Source organism: Drosophila navojoa, chromosome X (genome assembly GCF_054131105.1).
Source record: "Drosophila navojoa isolate 15081-1374.11 chromosome X, UAZ_NAV_1.0, whole genome shotgun sequence".
In the NCBI taxonomy this organism is placed as follows: Eukaryota; Metazoa; Arthropoda; class Insecta; order Diptera; family Drosophilidae; genus Drosophila; species Drosophila navojoa.
In genome coordinates, this window is record NC_142895.1 from 2905859 (window position 1) to 2926336 (window position 20478).

Consider the following 20478-nt stretch of genomic DNA (forward strand, 5'->3'; position numbering starts at 1 on the left):
AGGCACATACTTGCGCACGCTCGCTTAGTCAGTTGACCGTTCTGTTAGCAGTCTGGCAGCACTTTGCGAAATATATTCGATTAGTCGATATAATGCGAGCGAATGGAAAAACCGCGTCACAACAATTGCGATGTTCGAATTGCGTTTACCTATACCTATACTATATAATCAAATGAATTAAATTCAAAGAAATCTCAACACAATGGGTTAGTACACACCTAATTTGGCCAATTTAAGCTTAATTGAACTGAACTCAACTTTTGAATCGAACAGTACCTGTTGCTAAGAAGCCAACACTTCCCACCAAAAGAACACTGCGGTCCACGACTCGCGCACAAATCAAACCGAAACTGGAAAGTAAAAATGCATTCGACGAGCGGATCAATGCAACTGCCGAGCAGAGCGAACAGCCAAGCACTTCGATGGTATCGACGCGATCGACAAAAGCCAAATTGACTAAGAAAAGAAAGGAAGTGGCCAAGAGGCCGGACAGCAAACAAGTGAAACGCAGTCAAACAAAGCAGCTGCTAATTAATAACAATAACAATAGCAATGGCAATAACAATAACTATAATACTAAGAATAACAACAGCAATAACAATAACAATAACAAGAGCCTGCTTATGGAACCGCTGCCAATGAAGCGATACAAACTGCTAAAGGCTTTTTGCATGCAAGTGGCCAAGTCGAACGGAGAGCCACAGCAGCCGGCAGCGGACACGGGCTACACGCAACAGCAGCTGCAGCAGTTCCTGTCGAACTCGACGCTCGGCAAGATTCTGCCGGCGTCCCTGATCTTTGCCAGCCCGAGCTGTGCTCAGGTGCGTCATGCGATTATAAAGTATAATTCCAAGCTAATGCTAGCATCATTTCAGCATTTGAGGCAATTGGTTAGGCTGATCGACGCATTGGATGTGGTCCAGCTGGAGGAGCTATTGGATCTATATCACCTGGCCATTGCGATGCAGAACTACGAGCAGCTGTACACCACCCATAGCCAGGGCCAGCGCTGCGAGCTGCTGCACGCCGTCAGCTCTTTGGCCGCGCAACTGCAGCCGGAATACATTGAATATATGGCCATTTGTCTATGCGACCGTCTGGTCATTGGCGCCGGCAAGGAGCGCATGCAACGTGTCCTCGACATGCACGGAGCGCTGGTGCAGCTAATTGCCGACAGCGATGTTAGTCGCCGCATTGCCCTGACCATCCTGCTGGCCACGATTGCCAAAATCTCGCGACTCGAGCTGTCCACACGAAACACACGAGATATTGTAATATACGTCTATATGCCTACAAATCTGTATGCCATTCTAATTGCGTTCGATTTCAGTTAGCACTCGCCTTTGACATGGTCAAGCGCGTCGACTGGATGCGCTTGGTGGTCGATGGCTGCCAGCCGGATATATTTGCGCTGCTCCGCAGCTTCGCATTGATCATCAATACGCACCAGAATGGTTTCGCACATTCGCTCCAGGATGTCGGCACCGAGATTCGCAACTTTTTCATGCAGCTGTTGCGCATTTTGCACATTTCCAGTAAACATAACAACTTAATCATGATGGTAGGTCCACAGAGAGAGAGAGTTTTTCTCTCTTATAGTTAAACATTCATTCGTATACCATATATGGAATTCGATATCCTGCTCTTGCTACGTAGTATTAATAATTTGTATATGACACAATTAGAATATGTCTATCTATGCCTACTCTATGCAACTACTAAATCATATATGTATACCGTTACTTAACTATTTTTCAGATGGAGCGTTTTATTGTATTTTGTATTTTACGTGGAGCGACAGCAAGGTAAGTTGACACAACGGTATATATACATATTCAGAAATGAAAGGAGATGAAAGTGTCATAAGCGAAATCTATTAGTAACGAGTTTTAATCGTTACACGCTAATCGATCACTCGTTACACGACAAGCTTCCCTCGTCCTTCGTCACTTAATCTTTCATCAGAATTCGTTATGCGATACCATACCATCATACACTACTTGTATTCTGTTCTCGTTTTCCTGTCTCTTGCAGCTGTCGTTCCACGCATGTGTTTGACACCGGATCTCAATCGAGCAGCTAACTGAACAACCAAAACATTCTATTTATTAAGAAATTACAGTTATAACTAACTAACTAATTAAGTATTTTATTTGCATTTGTTGTTGCATTTGTTACTAAGGCCAATTTAGTTTCCTAGTTAAGTTCATGATGTTCAACAAGTGTGCGAAAGCTTTTCATTATTTATTTATTTCTGTTGCATGTGGGGTTAGGGCCGAAAAGCTTCAGACCTCCCATAAATTGGTGGGGGGGGGGGGGGGTCAGGCCTAGGCGGGTTTTCGGCATTTTTGGTTTGGTTTGGCGGCGACAGAAATTTTGTAGTTTTTAGTCGCGTTTCGGCCAAGCAAAGTGACGGATAAACAATTTGATTTTAAATAAATAAATAAATTTGAGAAATAAAATAATTGTATAAATAGAAAGTTGCTGTGCAAAAGATATTGTTGAATCAATTGTGCTCGACTCTACGGTTATCCTAAAATTTTATTTATTTATTTATTGTTTTTTTTTTTTGGCCTAGCATATGGCGCCGGAAAATGCGCCGCCGCGCGTGCTGTTGGTTTATAGCGCCAAAAACTAATCAAAGGTAATGCTTAGCTAACGGTTTCAGCACACCCACCGCTTCCACCGTCCAACAGCTAGATATAATCCTTCTCGTACACACACACACACACACAATTTGTTTGATATTCGCACGCAAAGGCAAAGCAATTTCTTGAGTCTTTAGTGCGTAGTGGCACGCCACCTGTTGGCTATCGGCGGCGAATGTGCGTATGCGGCGGGCAGCTTAAATTGCGCTGCGCTGAGCGAATCACTGATCGATAAATGACAGTTGTTTATGCATGGCATTAACGTTATTAGGCGTAGCCGCCCTTATCGCCGCCGTCGCTGTCTTTTGATAACGGCGAAAATATCTTAAGTCATTGGCTTAAAAGCCCGGTTTTGGGGCGGAGCGTGCAACCACGTGTCGTGACCAGCGTGACACGAGCTGTCGTCATTAATTTGAACGCCTTAAGCTATGCCATCAAGCGTCACCAGGCGTTGCCAGATATGAATTTACAATTTGAATTTTCAAATAGTTATCGTTGTTATCCAAAACAAACTCAAAACTATGACGGTCTGCCAGCACTAGCAAAAAGATTCAATATATCAAAACAAAACAAAACAAACAAAAATCAATTATAAAAGATAATCGTGTTAAGCTCATTTATGTAAACAATTTCCAAAGCTTTATTTTTTAATTAACTTTCGGGCATATCAAAAAAGCATATCAGGAAAATGTTTAAGAACCGTCAATTCAAAGGTCCGTAGCATTTCAAGTATTTACTAATACGAGTTCTTGAGTATGATTAATTTGTGCCGAAATACATGTGTTTATTTCTATACGTTTTTTTCATACATATATCGCTTATCGCCAGCAGGCGGTAAATTAATTTTGTTATTGCCCTTTTCGCTTGGCCAATGGACAACACGAAACATGTTGAAAAAAGCAAGAAGAAACAAAATGAGAATGATACGTTGATCACGCAGCGATAATGCTAACGCGAAATGTTGGATTGATAGAACGTCACAAATGGCGCAATTCCATTTTGTTATTGTTGTCCCCCCGTCAACTCTCCCTCTCTCTCTCTCTCTCTCTCTTTACACAACCAACTTTATCATAGCGACAGGCAGGCTGGCAAAGGCTCAATATCTGCGTGTGTGTGAAACGTGCCGAAATATGTAGTTTCAAGACTTGTCAAAGCGAGCGCGCTGTATATGCGTGCATATGTACATGTGCGTATGCGTGTGCCGTGCCTGCACTTCCTTGTGTAAGCAGAAAGGAGCTTTTAATGCGGCCGGCTGTTAAATGGTTTTCGTTTTGTTTTGTGCTCGCCGTTTTCTATACTTGTGTGTGTGTGTGTGTGGGTTTGCCGTTAGCGCGCGTCGAACCGTGTGCGCTGGCGTCGCTGCCGCTGGCGGCCGCCTGCTTAAAAGCAAAGGACAGCTCGCAACGTTCAGTACGTAACGAGAAGTTGCCTCGCGCGGTTTGGCAGCACACGCAAGCCATACGAATACAGAGCGAGCGGAGAAGAGAGCGCGCAACTTTTAATGTAACTGTTGTTCAAAACCAACCGCATAGCAGGCCAAACACAACTAGCTCGAGCTGTCCAATTGGCAACCCAGCGAAACCAATTGCAAAGCAAATGCAATAAAAAAATATATACATATATAAATAAAAAAAAAAGTAATAAAATGTAAATTAACTTGTTTGACAATGCAAAATGCAAATTGATTACATTTTTTAATCATTTTTTTTTCTGTAACACAATTTTTTTTTATCGTGTTGCCCGTCCAAGTGTGTGAGTGTGAATGATTGTTTTTTGTTTTTCTGTGCTTATGTGTTTAGTAATAAGATGAGCAACATCTCGAGATCGAACTGACACGCCTGCCACAGCCTCTGAGAGCCTAAGGCTTAGCTGCGCAGCTGCGGTCCACGCAGAACTAGTTTGCAAAAACAAAAAATAAATAAATAATATAGCGAAATTCTCACATCCAATCAAATCTCAATTAAACATTCGTAAATATCGTATATATGGTATATAAACGTGTTGGCCCTGATCGCCAATGGAACAGCTGTTTAGCAAAAATACATACATACACTAGTGTACATTTGTATATATCTGGAGTATATGGCATATTTAAAAGATTTTTGTTTTCAATAATCTCGTCTTATGATCTAATCCATCCAGTTTAGCTTTACTGTTTCTAAGCATCTAGATCAAGTTCCATTAACATATTAATGCTCATCAAAGTTTTTGTTTTAATATATTATACTATTACACATACGCCGCGTTGACCATAGCAAAAAAAAAAAAAACAATAGAATCTATTCAATCAGCATTTTAAAGTTGTCGAAAGCTTTCAAAATAGCTGCTAAAACACAACTCTTTATTATGATAATTATGAGATTACCATAAATTAATAATCCTAGGGCTATGAAAAGCTGCAACCTTATGCTGAGACAATCCCAAAGCTATCAGCTGTCCAAAGCCTAGGCCGTCCATCAATCAAACACATTTACGGCCATCTAACTGTCAATATGCCCATCCATCTTCCTAAATGTCTATCTATATATTATCTGTCTGTCTGGCTATCTAAATAGCACTCAGTTTATCTATACTTTGTCTCTCAGCTTAGCTATACCTAACACTCAATTGATCTTTATCGATATCTATATATATATCTGTTATAAGTATTCTAAATGGACAGATAAAAGATGTCTTAGCAGATAAATTGATTGCAAATAATTTGAATGACAGGTGAATAGATTAATATTTATCGATCATTCATAAAGTTGATATATAAAGTATCGATCTCTTTATCGATCACTGTAAATGTATCTGTATCTGTATCTGTATCTGTATCTGTATCTGTATCTGTATCTGTATCTGTATCTGTATCTGTATCTGTATCTGTATCTGTATCTGTATCTGTATCTGTATCTGTATCTGTATCTGTATCTGTATCTGTATCTGTATCTGTATCTGTATCTGTATCTGTATCTGTATCTGTATCTGTATCTGTATCTGTATCTGTATCTGTATCTGTATCTGTATCTGTATCTGTATCTGTATCTGTATCTGTATCTGTATCTGTATCTGTATCTGTATCTGTATCTGTATCTGTATCTGTATCTGTGTCTGTATCTGTATCTGTATCTGTATCTGTATCTGTATCTGTATCTGTATCTGTATTTGTATCTGTATCTGTATCTGTATCTGTATCTGTATCTGTATCTGTATCTATATCTGTATCTGTATCTGTATCTGTATCTGTATCTGTATCTGTTATCTATTTAACAATCCGTGCATATTAATAGATAGATCAAAATAAATATTGATGCAACTGTATTTCCTTATCTATTCACCATTTGCATTCATTTATCTATTTTTATACCCTGAACCCATTGAAAATGGGAAATCAGGGTATAATGGTTTTGTTGAAATGTATGTAACAGGCAGAAGGAGGCGTGGCAGACCCCACAAAGTATATATATTTTTGATCAGGGCGACAAGCTGAGTCGATTTAGCCCTGTCCGTCTGTCTGTCCGTCCGTCCGTCCGCATGTATGAACGCGTCGATCTCAGAAGATATAAGAGCTAGAGACTTGAAATTTTTTTTCCTGGGTTCGTGTATATCACGCGCATATTGAGTTTATCACTAAAATTCGATAACTACTCCCGATATTTTATTATCGATTAAAAACCTTATCGAAAGCTAGTTATTTTATTATATCTTCTACACCTTTAGAGCTAGAGCTTCCAAATTTTAATGAAAGTGTAGAGTGAGAAGAATATCAGATTGGAGGGTTCAGGGTAACTCCTAGTCGAGCAGTCTCGATTAGAGTTTTCTTACATGTTGTTTATCTATCTATATATATACATTTTTTTTTTTTTTTGTATTGCTATGTTCATATATCCCATTGTCTATCCATGTTTACATCTATGTATCTGCTATCAATATATCTAAATACTATCTAAAGCCTGCTCTATCTATTTCTTTATGTATCTTTGTATTTGTCTATCTATACACATATGTATCGCTTCATATGCCCATCTATCAAATCATTCGCATATTTTTCATCAATTTTATACAATTATTTTACTAAAATAATCTTTATTTTATATGGATAACTTTTGTTTGACGTATTATGCACATATTATATATAGATATAATATCAGGTATATTTAGAGATCATGCACAATGGAAAAAAATAACTAATTTACCTTAAAACAGCAGCAACAGGGTATTAGCTAGCCTACTACAGCTTTCAATACTCACACACACACACATGCTTGCGAATCGCTCCAATGTGGCCAAGGGCAAATGGAAGTCACACATATTACAATTTTATGAATGATATTTAGTAAACGAACTCACAATTTACAGATTTTCTTTCGCGTCATAAATCTATTCGCGTCTCGTATAGCTCATTAACTGGTCAAAACTTTACAACCACAATTAAAACTATAATTATTGGCTTAGCTATTCGGATAGCCGCGTCTACGTGCCGAGAAGGAAGTGATCCACCGGCAAGTTCTGGTTACTTGAATTAGTTTCGCATTGATTAATAATCGCTTAGGGGTATTCTCGCATAATTACTGTTTCAATTTCGTGTTCCATGTGGCGAAAAATTGACTTTTACGCGGAGAAAATATTCTAAATAATTTCGAATTTCCTTATATGTGGCGTGCACTTCATTATTTACATTTAGATACCCTGTAAATTTGTGGCGTGTGCTCATTTATTATTTATCGGGCAATAAAAACTTATCGAAAATCACTTTCGATACATTTGCACTGAAGCTGGCTGTATTGTGCGCACATGCATGACTACAAGATACCCCGTAAATGCTGATTGGCAAATAGTTTACTGCCGCTGCGAGGTATGCACAAATAACAGATACCTCGTAGTGTATTGAGAATCATTAATCAGTTCATATTAAAGAATCTTTTTTAATTTTTTGGGCTTTGTGGAGTATGCACAACTCATATATACCCTGTAAAGTACAGAAAAATGCGTAATAAAATGATTAGGCATAGAAATGAGAAATATTTTTGATAAGAGTTTATAGATACCCCGGAGTTAAATTGAAACTAATGTCGGCATAGGCCAACTTCCAACATTCTTGTGTGGTTGGGTTTCTATAGGGAGGTTTGACCAAACACAGATACCCTGTAATCCCTAAACTATTCCCTGGAATCCTTAAACAATTTCTTATTCCGTAAATGTTTCTCTCTCTTACTCGATTTCCTCAATATAGTCTTCCACATGTAGTCTACTTCACTTAAGACTATGCACGACTAAAGCCTACCCTGTAGAGCTGCATTTTTTGTATGAATTGGGTTGGTAAGATGAAGTAGATAAACTGAATACTGCAGGAATAGATGTACACCCAACCCAGATACCCTGCAGACAGTTTTCTGCTTCGAAATCGATTTGATATCGATCGCTGATAGATCGATTTTTTTTTGGTTTTCTCTTGCCTTTGCTTTCGATTTTCATTTCGATTGCGATTTCTATTGCTATACCTATATCTCTTTCGTTTCGGTCTCGTTTTAGTGCCGACATCGCAGTTGCTGCTGTGAGTCTTGAGGGGATTAAAGGCCGCGCCGCGGACAGGTGCGACGCGTAAATCGTAATCAGATAGGAAGGCGGACACTCGCATGGAGTCGGGCAGTCGGGCAGGGCAGGGCAGGGTAGGGCTGTGCGATATGCTAACCACCACGCCCACCGCTGGCAAAGCGCCCACGAAGCCAAACAACGAGCGGCCCAATCTCAACAATGGCTACCTGCAGGCGAACGCGCACGAGGATCTCAGCTCGACGGCGGTCTCGCCGCTGCTCGGCCAGCAGCTGCCACAGTTGCCGCAACTGTTGCCAGCACAGCAGCAACATCAGCAGCAGCAGCAACAGTTGCCGCCACCACAGCAACAACTTAAGCTACCAACGGTGGTTTTCCTAAGTCCCGATGGCAGTGGCGCCGTGGGCAGCGCCTTGCAGCGCAATGCGCCGGCTGTAGCTGTGGGAGCAGCTCCTGGTTCCGCCTCCGGTACGGCTCCGGCTGCCTCAGCTCCAGCCGTTGCCAGCGACTGGCTGCTGCTGAAGGAGGCGCAGCATCGGCGCCGTCTACTGATCCTGGCCATCGCCTTCACCGTGCTGGGCGCGGCCATCGGTGCCCTGGCCATCTACTTTGCCAGCGTCCATCAGCGATGCCAGCTCCATCCGCGCAGCGGGCCACAGGATGCAGGTGAGCCAAAGCGAAATGAACAATGCGAACGGATCGGAATTGGGTCACCAGGCAATCAACGGCGCATCCGTTGTCACTTGTCGTGTGAGAGAGGGAGAGGGAGAGGGAGAGGGAGAGAATGGTGTGAATGGTAAAGATACATATATGTATATCGAAGCTGGAATACTCTAACTCTTGTCAGAGCTGGAAGAGAAGTGAAGATAAATTAGTTGATATAGCTAGAATGATGTCATATGGAATATATGACAGAGGAGGTGTACATATATGATATAGGGCATGTATATAGGGTATATAGAGCTACATAGTAGAGTTATAACTCTATATAAGTTGGTATTCAGTTGGTATATAATACATACATAGTAATAATACGTAAAACGAAGTCTTCTCTATATAACCTAAGGCAGTCAAGTGACATAATATTGTAGATATGCATAGATAACTTTGATACATGGAGATAATATTGAGTTATACTAAGAGATAGTTATACTAGAGCATAAGGAAACTAGACAGAGGCTAAGGTATACCAAGTATTTGATGTAATAGATAGGTAAATATAGGACTGACAAAATAAGTCATCATATACATAAAGAAGTCAAAAGTAGAGCGTAGAACACAGATTATATGATGGTATGCATATATAGAGAATATCACTCCAAACAGTTTAGGAAAGTAATTTATGTAGAGCTGGTCTAAAGCTGATGAGATTGAAGATTAAGGCTTATGAAAGTTACTATATGAAGAGCTTATGGGATGGAGGATATGCATATAGATATAGATGTGCTTATCGTAATCATATATATGTATATAATATATATAACATATATATGTATATAATACATAGAATATATATATGTATATAATATATATATATGTATATAATGTATATAATATAATGGAATATATGAAAAGAAATATGATGGAGTATAATATACATATATGAAGCGAATTGGACATATATATGATATATATAGGCTGTATATAGGGTCATTTCTATAGATGTAATGCTATATCTATGTAGTTATATATTAATACTCGGGAAATTAGCTTTAGAGCATTTGTTAAAGCATATTACGTCTATAATTCTTATGAGATAGTACAGCTCGACTATATAATACGTTAAAGAACAATTAGACTATCTAAATTATGGTATATTTTGGATGTACATATAGAAAGATGAAGTCGAATTGACAACTGAAATCAGAGGAGGAGGAGGAGGAGAAGGCAGTACTGCTGCACATATAGTTCATAGACTTTCTCCAGATGTGGTATAGCTCTATTTATGTATTATACGTGTGTGTGTGTGTGTGAGTGTGCCCAGTTTCATGAGCAATGCGAAATGCTCCGCGCAGGGTTGAGTTTTTCCAATTTCCTTTTAACAGGACGCAGCAACAGGCAGCAGGCAAAAGGCAGCAACAGGCTGCCGCTTGGAGTTTGGGGCTTTGGCTGTGGTTACAAATGCCAGCAGCAGCAGCAACAGCAGCAGCAGTAGCAGGAGCGGCAGGAGTAGCAGGAGCAGCAGCAATAGCCAGCCAACCCAAGCCATCGCCCAGTTTGCTGTAGGCGCCTTTCATTTCCGCGCGCGTTTCGAAATTCAATTACAAAATATGTCAAACAACAGGCAACAACAACAACAACAACAACCAGCAACAACAACAACAACAACAACAACAACAACAACATTGACACCAACTTGAGTTGAGTTGGCTTTTGTGGCTAAAGCATTTTCAGTTTAACAATGAAATTACATACGATCCGCATTGCTTAGCCGTGCTTGAAGGTGCCAGACCTGTTGACCACGCCCATCAGCTAGGCGGCTTTTTATCTAGAACATTAAGCAACACTCGCTCAATGTATTTTTTTTTTTCATTTTTTTCATTTTGGACAGAAAACCAATCAATTCGCCTATGAATTTGTTGTAATCGATTTCTGGCTCTATATGAGTGTGTGTGTGTGTATGTGTGTGTGTGTGTGTTTGTGTCCTGCTTGTGCGCCCTTATTGAATGGCACACACACACACACACGCACACACTTGTGTGTTGTAAAACGTGCGTTTTAGCGCCAAAATAACAAAAATATTCATTCATCTTTTTCGTAATATATATAAAAATTTTTTTTTTTTTTCATTTTTACTTTGACCAGCATCAAAGCCCTATACACACACACACACATTACCTCTTTTTTTTTTCGATAAAAATAAACAACAATTTCTATAAATACTTGATGTCAGTTAGGCCAAGCGTAGAGCTCTACCCCTAGACGGGCTCCGCTCTGGTTATTATTGCTGGAAGTAATTGATTATTATGAGACTTTATAGTCTATGTATACATACACATATACATACATATGTACATATATATAGAGCATTTAGACACTTTAATATGGTATATGAGTAAGTAAGGTTAGAAGGACATTGCTAGTCCTACCTAGGCTAAGTCCTTTACCTAGTGCCTAGACGTTGATGGCTAGCAATTAGCCTCAACCTATTCGATGATGGGTCGGAAGTTCTCAAAGTCCGTGTACAGCGTCAGCTGGAGGGCAAGACAAGCTAGAGTGACAAGTGGAAGGGAAAGGGGGGTGCCTGGGTAGGGTCATGGGGTAGAACGGATAAAATTCGAGCTAAGGAAAGCAGAAAGTGCTCGATAAAGCGAAATCAGATCAGCTACGAATGAGAGATAAAGCGAAGCAGGCATAGGGAGACCTATCTAAGGCTCTTAGGAAGCTAAGGAAAGACGCTGAAAGGCACCTACCAAAAAGATGCAAAAAATTGTAAAGGAAACAGAGATAGGAGATTCACTAAGAGCTGTGGAAAGGAAGGAACCTAACCAGAACGATAAATGGGGAGGTAGAGGCGAGTTAGGGATAAGCAATCTCATACTAACGCATCCAGAAGCAAAGCCTAGGCATGAGAAAGTAGAGCATTCTCTTTGGTTGACTACCAGATTTATAGTACCTCAATGTAAAAGCTGTGAATAGGCAATATATCACAGCAAATACCAATTTGATATGAGCACTACCAAAATATAAAGTGCTTTGGGGTAGGGGAAAGTTAGGGACTTGTCGTTCAGTCATTGGGCTATTTAATTTCGCCAATAATTAAATGGACTCGTGCAACATGTGGCGTGTGTCCAAACGCCAATCGATGAGCTATCGACCGCAATGTTGACACAATCGCTAAAACGCTGTCGTTCCCTTCATTCACAGTAAAATGACAGCTAAATTAAGGGAACAGAAGGCAAAGAGATAGAACAGGTGTACTGGTATATCTAGCAATCATCTAGGTTAGCAAAATACAAGAGTTTACACAGAATTTGTAGAGCAAGTCAATAGAGTGAGTGCTCGGAAATCGTAAGGGCTAAAAATCGTTTTCAATTCTTGTTCAATCAATCAATCAATTCCATTTTTGTTAGCCAAGCTGTGGAGTTGGCCCATCAATCTGTCAGGCAGTCAATCATTTAGTCCTTTCCTCTAAGGAAACGCTAAAAACCATAATGAGGAGAATTTCTCATTTGACTTTGCAGAGTCAATAGAAACAATCAATCAATCAATCATTTTTTGAAACTGTTCATAGTTGAATCAATTTTAATATTTAGCCAGTCAGTTTGTATGAGCCAATGTTCTATTATAAGGTATGTTCTAGTCGCTAGACAGGATTTCGGCCATTATAATATTCAACTACTTCTTCAATCAATCAATCAGTCTATAATTTAGTGAATTCATGTTTCGTATAGGGTATCAACTAGTCAACATCTTGTAAGTTTTCTTTAGTAATACAATGTCAGGGCCATCATTGCATGTGCTTTCAATCTTTTATATAGCCTTTTCAGATCCCATCAGTCAATCAATCCATCAGCGTCAATTTTTTTATAGGGTATCAAGTAGTCAATATTTTTCAATCATTAAATATATATGATACTAGAAGTGCTTTAAATCATAGCAATCACTGGTGCAGTACAATTATATTTTGCTCTTAGCACACTTTCCAGGGTATTTACTAGTCGTTCACTCGTAGTTTTCCATATAAATCCTAGATCTGCTTGTGCTTTAGGCGTCTTCTGCCTTGACAAGCATTCAGTTAGTCCAGCCATCAATTGGTTTGTGCCATTTTGTACTTTTTCCCAGGGTATTTATTAGTCGTGCCGCTTGCACTTGGACTCTACTCAGTGCAAAATCATTTTAAATGTAAAATTCAAATTTAATTTACTTGAGTGGTTTTTAAATCGACGCGAGTCTGTGTGTATGTGTGTGTGTGTGTGTGTTTGTATATATCTGTGTGTGTGAACTCAGTTGAAATGTCTCTCTAATTACAGGCGATGGCAGCTTTAACCTGGATGGCACTCACAACAACATCTGCATGACACAGGAATGCGTGCGAACAGGTGAGTGAACAGGTGACAGGTGCCAGGCGGGGGGCGATGGGAGGAAGGGGGGGAGGGAGAGGGGGTGTGTGTGTGGTAGTACCTCGGTAGATGGAATGCATGCACCTCTCAATTATTAATTAGCAATTATTGTGGCTAAGTGCGGATAATATAGGATCTCGCGGGGCAGCAGGAGACGGCGGCGGCGGCGGCGGCGGGTGGTGGAGTGGGCATCAAGTGGGCTTCAAGTGGTTCGAGACGTTCGAGTGGTTGCATTTGCCAACTGACAAGTTGTCAAAGGCGGCAACGTTTAACGACCTTTTTATGGGCCATTGCTGGGAATGTGACATTTGGTGCTCGGTGGCATGCCGCATGCCGCATGCCGCATGCCGCATGCCGCATGCCGCATCGCATGCATGCATAACAAATGCATAATCGTCTTGGAATAGTTAATGTAGAGCCCAAGCACATTTGGCCGCGTCTTGTCTTGCCCCATATGCCACAGCTCATTTGCCGCCAAATGTGGCAACAATAATCCTTCACTCTCTCCCTATCTCCATCTCTCTCGCTCTTGTTCCATCTCTTTCATTAATTATATGCGCTTGTTTTTATGGCCAATACGCAACAGGCGCAGCCACAAAATTTTTGATGCGAACTTTAACTTTTAGCTGCCTGATAAAACTAGACAAGGGAGAGAGCGAGAGCGAGAAAGAGAGAGAGGGAGATATATATAGAGACAGAGAGGGCAGATTTTTGTCATATTCTAGTTGCATACTATAAAATTTCTTGCCTCTTGAACGTGTTAGCCAGCTAAGATGAGTCATGCACGCATCTGTGTCTAAGCCATATGCTCGCTCAGCCAGTGCCAAGAGCGGGTATATGGGCTTGCGATATAGCTTGTACACTCATAATTTATAACAGCCTTCCAGCCTATGATCTTTAGTAAAGATCAAAGATTCTTTACGCAATGAGATCGCCTAGAAGTAGACTCAATAAGTTACCAGAATGAGTTAACAAAATCAAATCGGATTAGATCCTTAAAGCTCTATAAGGCTCTACATAACTCGAATCCAGGCAACTTTAATGAGGCTCAAGTAAATGACTCCTACTACAACTGAGTGTTAAAGAGAGCAGTTCTAGCCATATAGATTGCAATCTCTAGGCGAGCCTAGGCTCATCTGAAGCTAAAAACTGGGAAAATTGCGAAGCAAAGATATTTCAAGAAATTCAAGGCGATAATGGAGCATATGCTCATCATATTGCAGTACATACAATCATATATGACCATCAGATATGACATCAGATATTGTATACCCTACAATACGATGGGCATATGCCCAAATAGAGCTAGAGTATTACGCCCATGAACATTGTGACAATGTGTCGCTGTATTTCCATAACTCTCAACCTTATATGAGTGCTGTAGTACGATCGTTGGCTTATATATAGACTGGCCCGCAGTGAGGGAGCTCCAGTGTAGAGACTTTCTCCTCCAAGTGCCAGCTTAAGGCCCAATGAGCATTCGAATGTACAAATATACCCACTCAAGGACCACTCATTGAACATATAAACATTCCGGAACAGAACTCAAAACGAACTGCAAGTATCTGCTATCGTATAATATATAATGTATATAGAGAAACCTCTTCTATGCACCCTCTCAATGAAATACCAAGACTATAACTATATACATATGTACATGTATATGCTATGTAAAACATTCATTTCTTAAACATTCCTGGAGTGAAAAAAATCTAGACAAATCGTAAATCCCAGCTCAATGCATAGTTTACAGGGTATCTGATAGCTGAGCACTGGCTTCACTTGCAACTCTTTCAATTAGCTGAAAGCAAATTCTTAATAATTATCGCCAAGCAAACAAAACTTTTCAATATGTTTCATTGAGCAAAGCTGGCGCTGTCTGATTTATGGTCTATCTCTTTCATGCAGACGCTTTCAAACAAACCACGCCCCCACCCCGTCCCGCTCTCTATTCTCCCAGTTAAGCGCAAGGACTCTCGAGCTCCCATGCAAGGCGTTGAAACAAAGTTTTCAGCTCAAAGTCAGACAATGGCCAAAGTTATGGGCGATAATTGCTGTCACACAGCAATGAGAATGCAGAGCCATGAGTGTAGCGACTCGTATGATACCCTGTAAACTGCAACTGTTTAGTTTGACGACATATCGCCCTATGAATGCGTACTTGAGCTGAGCAGGCAACGAAAAGAGACTGTGTCTACCTCTATCTATCTCTTCTCTCTCTCTCTCTACCTCTATCTCTCTCGCTCTCTCTCTCTCTCTCTCTCTCTCTCTCTCTCTACCTCTATCTCTCTCTCTCTGTCTCTCTCTCTCTACCTCTATCTCTCTCGCTCTCTCTGTCTCTATCTCTCTCTCTCTCTCTCTCTCTCTCTATCTCTCTCTCTTTACCTCTATCTCTCTCTCTCTACCTCTATCTCTCTCTCTGTCTCTCTCTTCTCTCTCCCTCTCTCTCTTCTCTCTCTCTCTCTCTCTCTCTTTCCTTCTCCCTCCCTATGTCATCCAACTCTTTCGTTATCTCACCCTCACTTCCGTCCTATCTCTCTCTAACTGTTGCAATACATCTCCAAGACACCCTCAAGCGAGGCACACCCCGGCACACCCGCCCTCTGCCTAGTTCTACAGGGTATTAATGGTTGGCGATTAGGGCTTCGATAAAAAGTTGTGCATTCAATTAGCTCCATTCGACGCTTTTCTCTGATCGAAGCGCACATGAATTATGACCAGGAATTTCAATAACACGCCCAGCTGAACTATTTCCCAGACTTTTGGCTTGATTTATGATTGTTATTGCTGTTGTGCGTTTGCTTGGAATACTTTCCGCAGCTGCTTCACTGCTGTCCGCCATGGACCTAACGGCGGATCCGTGCGATGATTTCTTTCAATTTGCATGCGGCACCTGGAACAAGATGCATCCCATACCAGAGGATCGCAGCTCGATCAGCACCTTTGAGGTGAGTTCCGCTCGGCAGTGCAGGATGTAATTGAACTCTAATCGAGATTGAACGACACACACACACACACACACAGGTGCTCTCCGACCAGCAGCAGCTGGTGCTGCGTGGCGTTCTGGAGGAACCAGTCGATGAGCACGACAATGCGGCCACGGTCAAGGCGAAGGCATTCTTCAAGAGCTGCATGGATCTGCGTGAGTAGATATATGTACATATAAATACATATATATATACATATACATATATACCTTCCCTATAGCTGAGGGAATCCTTAAACATTTTCAAATCCAATTTTACTGACTGAGCGTGTGTCCTTAAAAACCTATAAATATCGATAATTAAGCTACATTTGATGCATGAATCAGAAATAAATGTATTTTTATGTTATCGATAACTTTCTAGTTCACTTTATCGATAAAAAACAGTAATAATGTTAGCAGTTAGTATAACTTGAATATAATTATTGACTAATCGAATATAATTATTGACTAGCCGAAAACTAATTTGTTATATTATCGATAACATCTAGATTTCCTTGTCATGCATATTTATCGATAAGCATCTCAAGTATATTGCGATGCAAACTGTATCATAAAAATGTGAGATCATGTTCAATTCACCACTTTAACAATCTTATAAATTATCGATAACTTTCAATGGATCTCTATCGATACATTTTTATGAATATCTCAAGTAATTAGTGCATTTCTTGTGGAATATAAATTTTTCTATATATGAATGATGTATATTCATATACATCTATACTTTCCAAAACTTATCGATATCGATAAGTTTTTGTTATACCATCAAGCTATCCACACATATATATGTATATATTTATGTGCAAAAATTGAACTGTTTATCATATTGAAGCTGATCTAAAAATAATCGATACCGATAACTGTCCAACTTATTCGTGATCGATAGCTCATTCGTCGCGCTTTGACCTACTAATGGTCAATCATGGTGAATTCAAGATATCGCCATCAGCTCAAGTAGCAGATTTGATAACATCAAACTGCCATCACGCTGTTATCGATCATTGGCTTAGCTGTTATCGATAATGAGCTTAGCTCACAATATAAATATAGGCTAAACGAGTTACGCCATAGATCATAGATGACTGTTAGGAGTGCCATAGAATGCATTTTCCAGGGTATCTAATCGCTATACCTATTCGTACTTCCAGCTCAGATACGCAAGGTTGGCGTCGGCCGCCTCAAGAGGGTGTTGCGCTCCCTGGGCGGCTGGCCCGTGATCGAGCGCGACTGGCAGCCGCCGGCGAACTTGAGCGTGGAGCAGGTGATGGGCCAGCTGCGATTCAACTATAGCGAATCGGTGATGATCGAGCTGTACGTGGGCGCCGACGATAAGAACAGCTCCGTGAACATTATCCAGATGGATCAGCTGCAGTACGCGCTGCCCTCGCGCGACTACTATCTGAAGCCGAACAGCGAGAACGATCGCCAGGCGTACCACAAGTACATGACCCAGATCTCGTTGCTCCTGGGCGCCGATCCGGCCACGGCGGCCGACGAGCTGCGCCAGGTGATTCAGTTCGAGACGGAGCTGGTGAATGTGTCGCTGGCGGAGGCGGATCGGCACGACACGAGCGCCGTTTACCGTAAGCTGACGCTGCCGGAGCTGCAGGAGCGAGTGCCGGAGCTAAACTGGACGGAGTATCTGCAGACGGCCGTCGGTCCGGGCATTCAGCTGGACGCCAATGAGCCGCTGGTGACCTACGGCCTGGTCTACCTGACCGAAATGGGTCGCATATTGCGCGAGACGGAGCTGCGCGTCGTCCACAACTATATGCTCTGGCGCCTGGTCATGTCCCTGATGACGCACATGATCGACGAGTATCAGCGGGAGCGCGTGGAGTTCCGCAAGATCCTGCTGGGCATACAGTCGGAGCGGACGCGCTGGTCCCAGTGCGTCGAGTGGACCAACAAGAAGCTGGGCGTGGCCGTGGGCGCTCTATTCATACGGGACAATTTCAATCAGGACAGCAAAGAGGTCGCCCTCGAGATGATACACAACATCCGGGCGGCATTCAATGAGCTGCTCGCCGAGAACCACTGGATGGACGACGAGACGCGCGCCGTGGCCAAAGAGAAGGCGGACTCGATGAACGAACGCATCGGCTATCCGGAGGTGCTCACCAATGTCACGGAACTGGAGCAGGAGTATGTGAACGTAGGTATTTGCATCAATTTCAGCTGTGCTCCTAACTCAACTCTCCCATTGTTGCTGACAATCCCAGCTGACGATCGTGCCGGACAATTTCCTGGACAACGTGTTCAGCATTCTGCAGTGGGAATCGGAGAAGCTGCTCAATTTGCTGCGCCAGCCGGTGGACAAGGAGAAGTGGACCACAGAGCCCGCCGTGGTCAATGCCTTCTACAATCCTAACAAGAATGATATAGGTGCGACTGATGATCCTCAACTCAAATGATCTCAACTGATCTCAACTGATCTCAACTGATCTCTGTCTCTTTTAGTATTTCCGGCTGGGATTTTGCAGCCGCTGTTCTATAGCCAGCATTTTCCAAAGTCCTTGAACTATGGCGGCATCGGCGTGGTGATCGGCCACGAGATCACCCACGGCTTCGATGACAAGGGTCGGCAGTTCGACAAGGAGGGCAACATGATGCAGTGGTGGAACAATGCCACAATCGAGGCATTCCGTGAGCGCACCCAATGCGTCATCGATCAGTATTCGCGCTACAAGATCAACGAGGTGGACATGTTCATGGACGGGCGCATGACCCAGGGCGAGAATATCGCCGACAATGGCGGCCTCAAGCAGTCATTTCGAGTGAGTCGCACGATCCACTCGAAGCGATCTTGATTTACATTCCGATTATTGCTTTGCAGGCCTACAAGAAGTGGGAGAGGCTGAATGGACGCGAACAGCAGCTGCCGGCGCTCAATATGACGCACGATCAGCTCTTTTTTCTCAACTATGCACAGATCTGGTGCGGCAGCATGCGGCCGGAGGATGCGTTAACCAAGATCCGTTCCTCGGTGCATTCGCCCGGCTTTGTGCGCGTCCTTGGGCCGCTCTCGAATTCACGGGACTTTGCGAACGCCTACAACTGTGCCGTGGGCACCACCATGAATCCGGCGAAGAAGTGCAGCGTCTGGTAGTCATGAGTACACAATCCCAAGGACACGATCATCAGCATGTTCCTGACGACAACGGATCGCGAGCGAATCACATCATGATCATCATCACAAACAGCGTTTGGTCAGCGATTGGGAATGGGATCTGAATCGTGATGGGATCCACTTGGACTTTTGCGAGTGGATCGTGATTTCAGTTATATACGTCATCATGGCTAAGATCTCGCTAAGAGCCTTGATCAAAATATGTTCAAGTAATGAAAGTCTTATGATCATGATTTGGCACAATCGCAATCTGAAGATCTGAGAATCGAAATCCTGCTCATGATTGCGATCGTTTCCCTTGGGAATGATCAATATGATCACGTTCATGATCCTGTTCCCAGCTGCGATCACAACGCTTTCATCATTGCGAAACATTCTTGGTTATAGAAGGTTGACCAGGTTCATTCGATCATCAATTGAGTATTACATCTTGCCAATGATCCATTTCTACGGCAAAGTTACGAGCCCGAGCCTGAACCATTGCCATGGTCATGGTCACAGTCATGATCAAGCTCCCATTCACGATCATCAACTGCGCTCGAGGTCAAAGTCAGGAACATGCTCATGAGAGTGCACCCGATTACGCTCATGTTTTGTATAAGCTTATTTTTATATATACATACATATATATATATATAAAAGCACTAACATATATATACATATACATATATCTATATGTTGTATTGCGGGGCGTCTATTTGTTTTCCCATCGATATTATTATTTCTTGTGTGATCTTAACTTTCTGTTTTTTTTTTTATCATAACTATAACTCTTACTACTATAAACAGCGCGATAGTACGAACATAGTATATATAAATATATATATAGATATACATATATATATATGTGAGTGTACTATATAACTAATGTATTTCTATTGTAATATATGAATGTCATATCAAATGAAAAAAACAAAAAAAAAAAAAGAGAAATGCGCAACAACATTGTAACGCCCCCAAGCCCGAGTCTCCCGTACTCCCCATAGTACCCAGTAATTAGTTATCGGTAGTGACCGACAAAAGAAAAAATGATAAAGCGGCATTATTAATATACTTAATAAAGACAAAAAATATATACGAAAAAAATGTAAAAAAGTTTTACTTTTATTAAAA

The 20478-nt window shown here is 41.6% G+C and overlaps 3 protein-coding genes across 5 annotated transcripts in view; all 3 read left to right on the forward strand.

The window, feature by feature from the left end:
- Positions 1-4919, forward strand: part of LOC108656283 (immediate early response 3-interacting protein 1) — a 98214-nt gene extending 93295 nt beyond the window's left edge. Inside the window, exon 3 of the transcript XR_016197276.1 lies at positions 4904-4919. The gene's annotated coding sequence lies outside the window, so the exon portion shown is untranslated. The remainder of the gene's footprint in view (positions 1-4903) is intronic.
- LOC108658117 (uncharacterized) lies at positions 42-2506 on the forward strand. Its single transcript, XM_030390074.2, has 6 exons — positions 42-206; positions 274-821; positions 876-1271; positions 1331-1561; positions 1759-1805; positions 2035-2506. The coding sequence occupies exons 1-6, from the start codon at positions 203-205 to the stop codon at positions 2081-2083; spliced, it is 1275 nt and encodes a 424-aa protein (XP_030245934.2). The 5' UTR covers positions 42-202; the 3' UTR covers positions 2084-2506.
- Nep1 (M13 family metallopeptidase neprilysin 1) lies at positions 2501-19514 on the forward strand. Of its 3 annotated transcripts, none has more exons than XM_089263136.1 (9): positions 2501-2644; positions 8163-8849; positions 13157-13225; positions 16067-16194; positions 16271-16388; positions 17384-18390; positions 18458-18620; positions 18696-19012; positions 19072-19514. In XM_089263136.1, exons 2-9 carry the CDS (start codon positions 8267-8269, stop codon positions 19342-19344), a joined length of 2658 nt encoding a protein of 885 aa, XP_089119262.1. In that variant the 5' UTR covers positions 2501-2644; positions 8163-8266; the 3' UTR covers positions 19345-19514. The 3 variants fall into 3 exon arrangements, with proteins under 3 accessions (XP_089119262.1, XP_089119261.1, XP_089119263.1); XM_089263135.1 differs by lacking the exon at positions 2501-2644 and adding an exon at positions 4020-4400; XM_089263137.1 differs by lacking the exon at positions 2501-2644 and adding an exon at positions 4020-4295.
- Positions 19515-20478: the final 964 nt, after the last annotated feature.

Coding starts and splice junctions, on each gene's coding strand:
- Nep1 (XM_089263136.1), top strand. CDS start 8,267: ATGGAGTCGGGCAGTCGGGCAGGGCAGGGCAGGGTAGGGCTGTGCGAT. Junction 8,850..13,156: donor CAGCGGGCCACAGGATGCAG/GTGAGCCAAAGC, acceptor CTCTAATTACAG/GCGATGGCAGCTTTAACCTG. Junction 16,389..17,383: donor CAAGAGCTGCATGGATCTGC/GTGAGTAGATAT, acceptor TCGTACTTCCAG/CTCAGATACGCAAGGTTGGC.
- LOC108658117 (XM_030390074.2), top strand. Junction 822..875: donor CCAGCCCGAGCTGTGCTCAG/GTGCGTCATGCG, acceptor GCATCATTTCAG/CATTTGAGGCAATTGGTTAG. Junction 1,806..2,034: donor TTACGTGGAGCGACAGCAAG/GTAAGTTGACAC, acceptor TGTCTCTTGCAG/CTGTCGTTCCACGCATGTGT.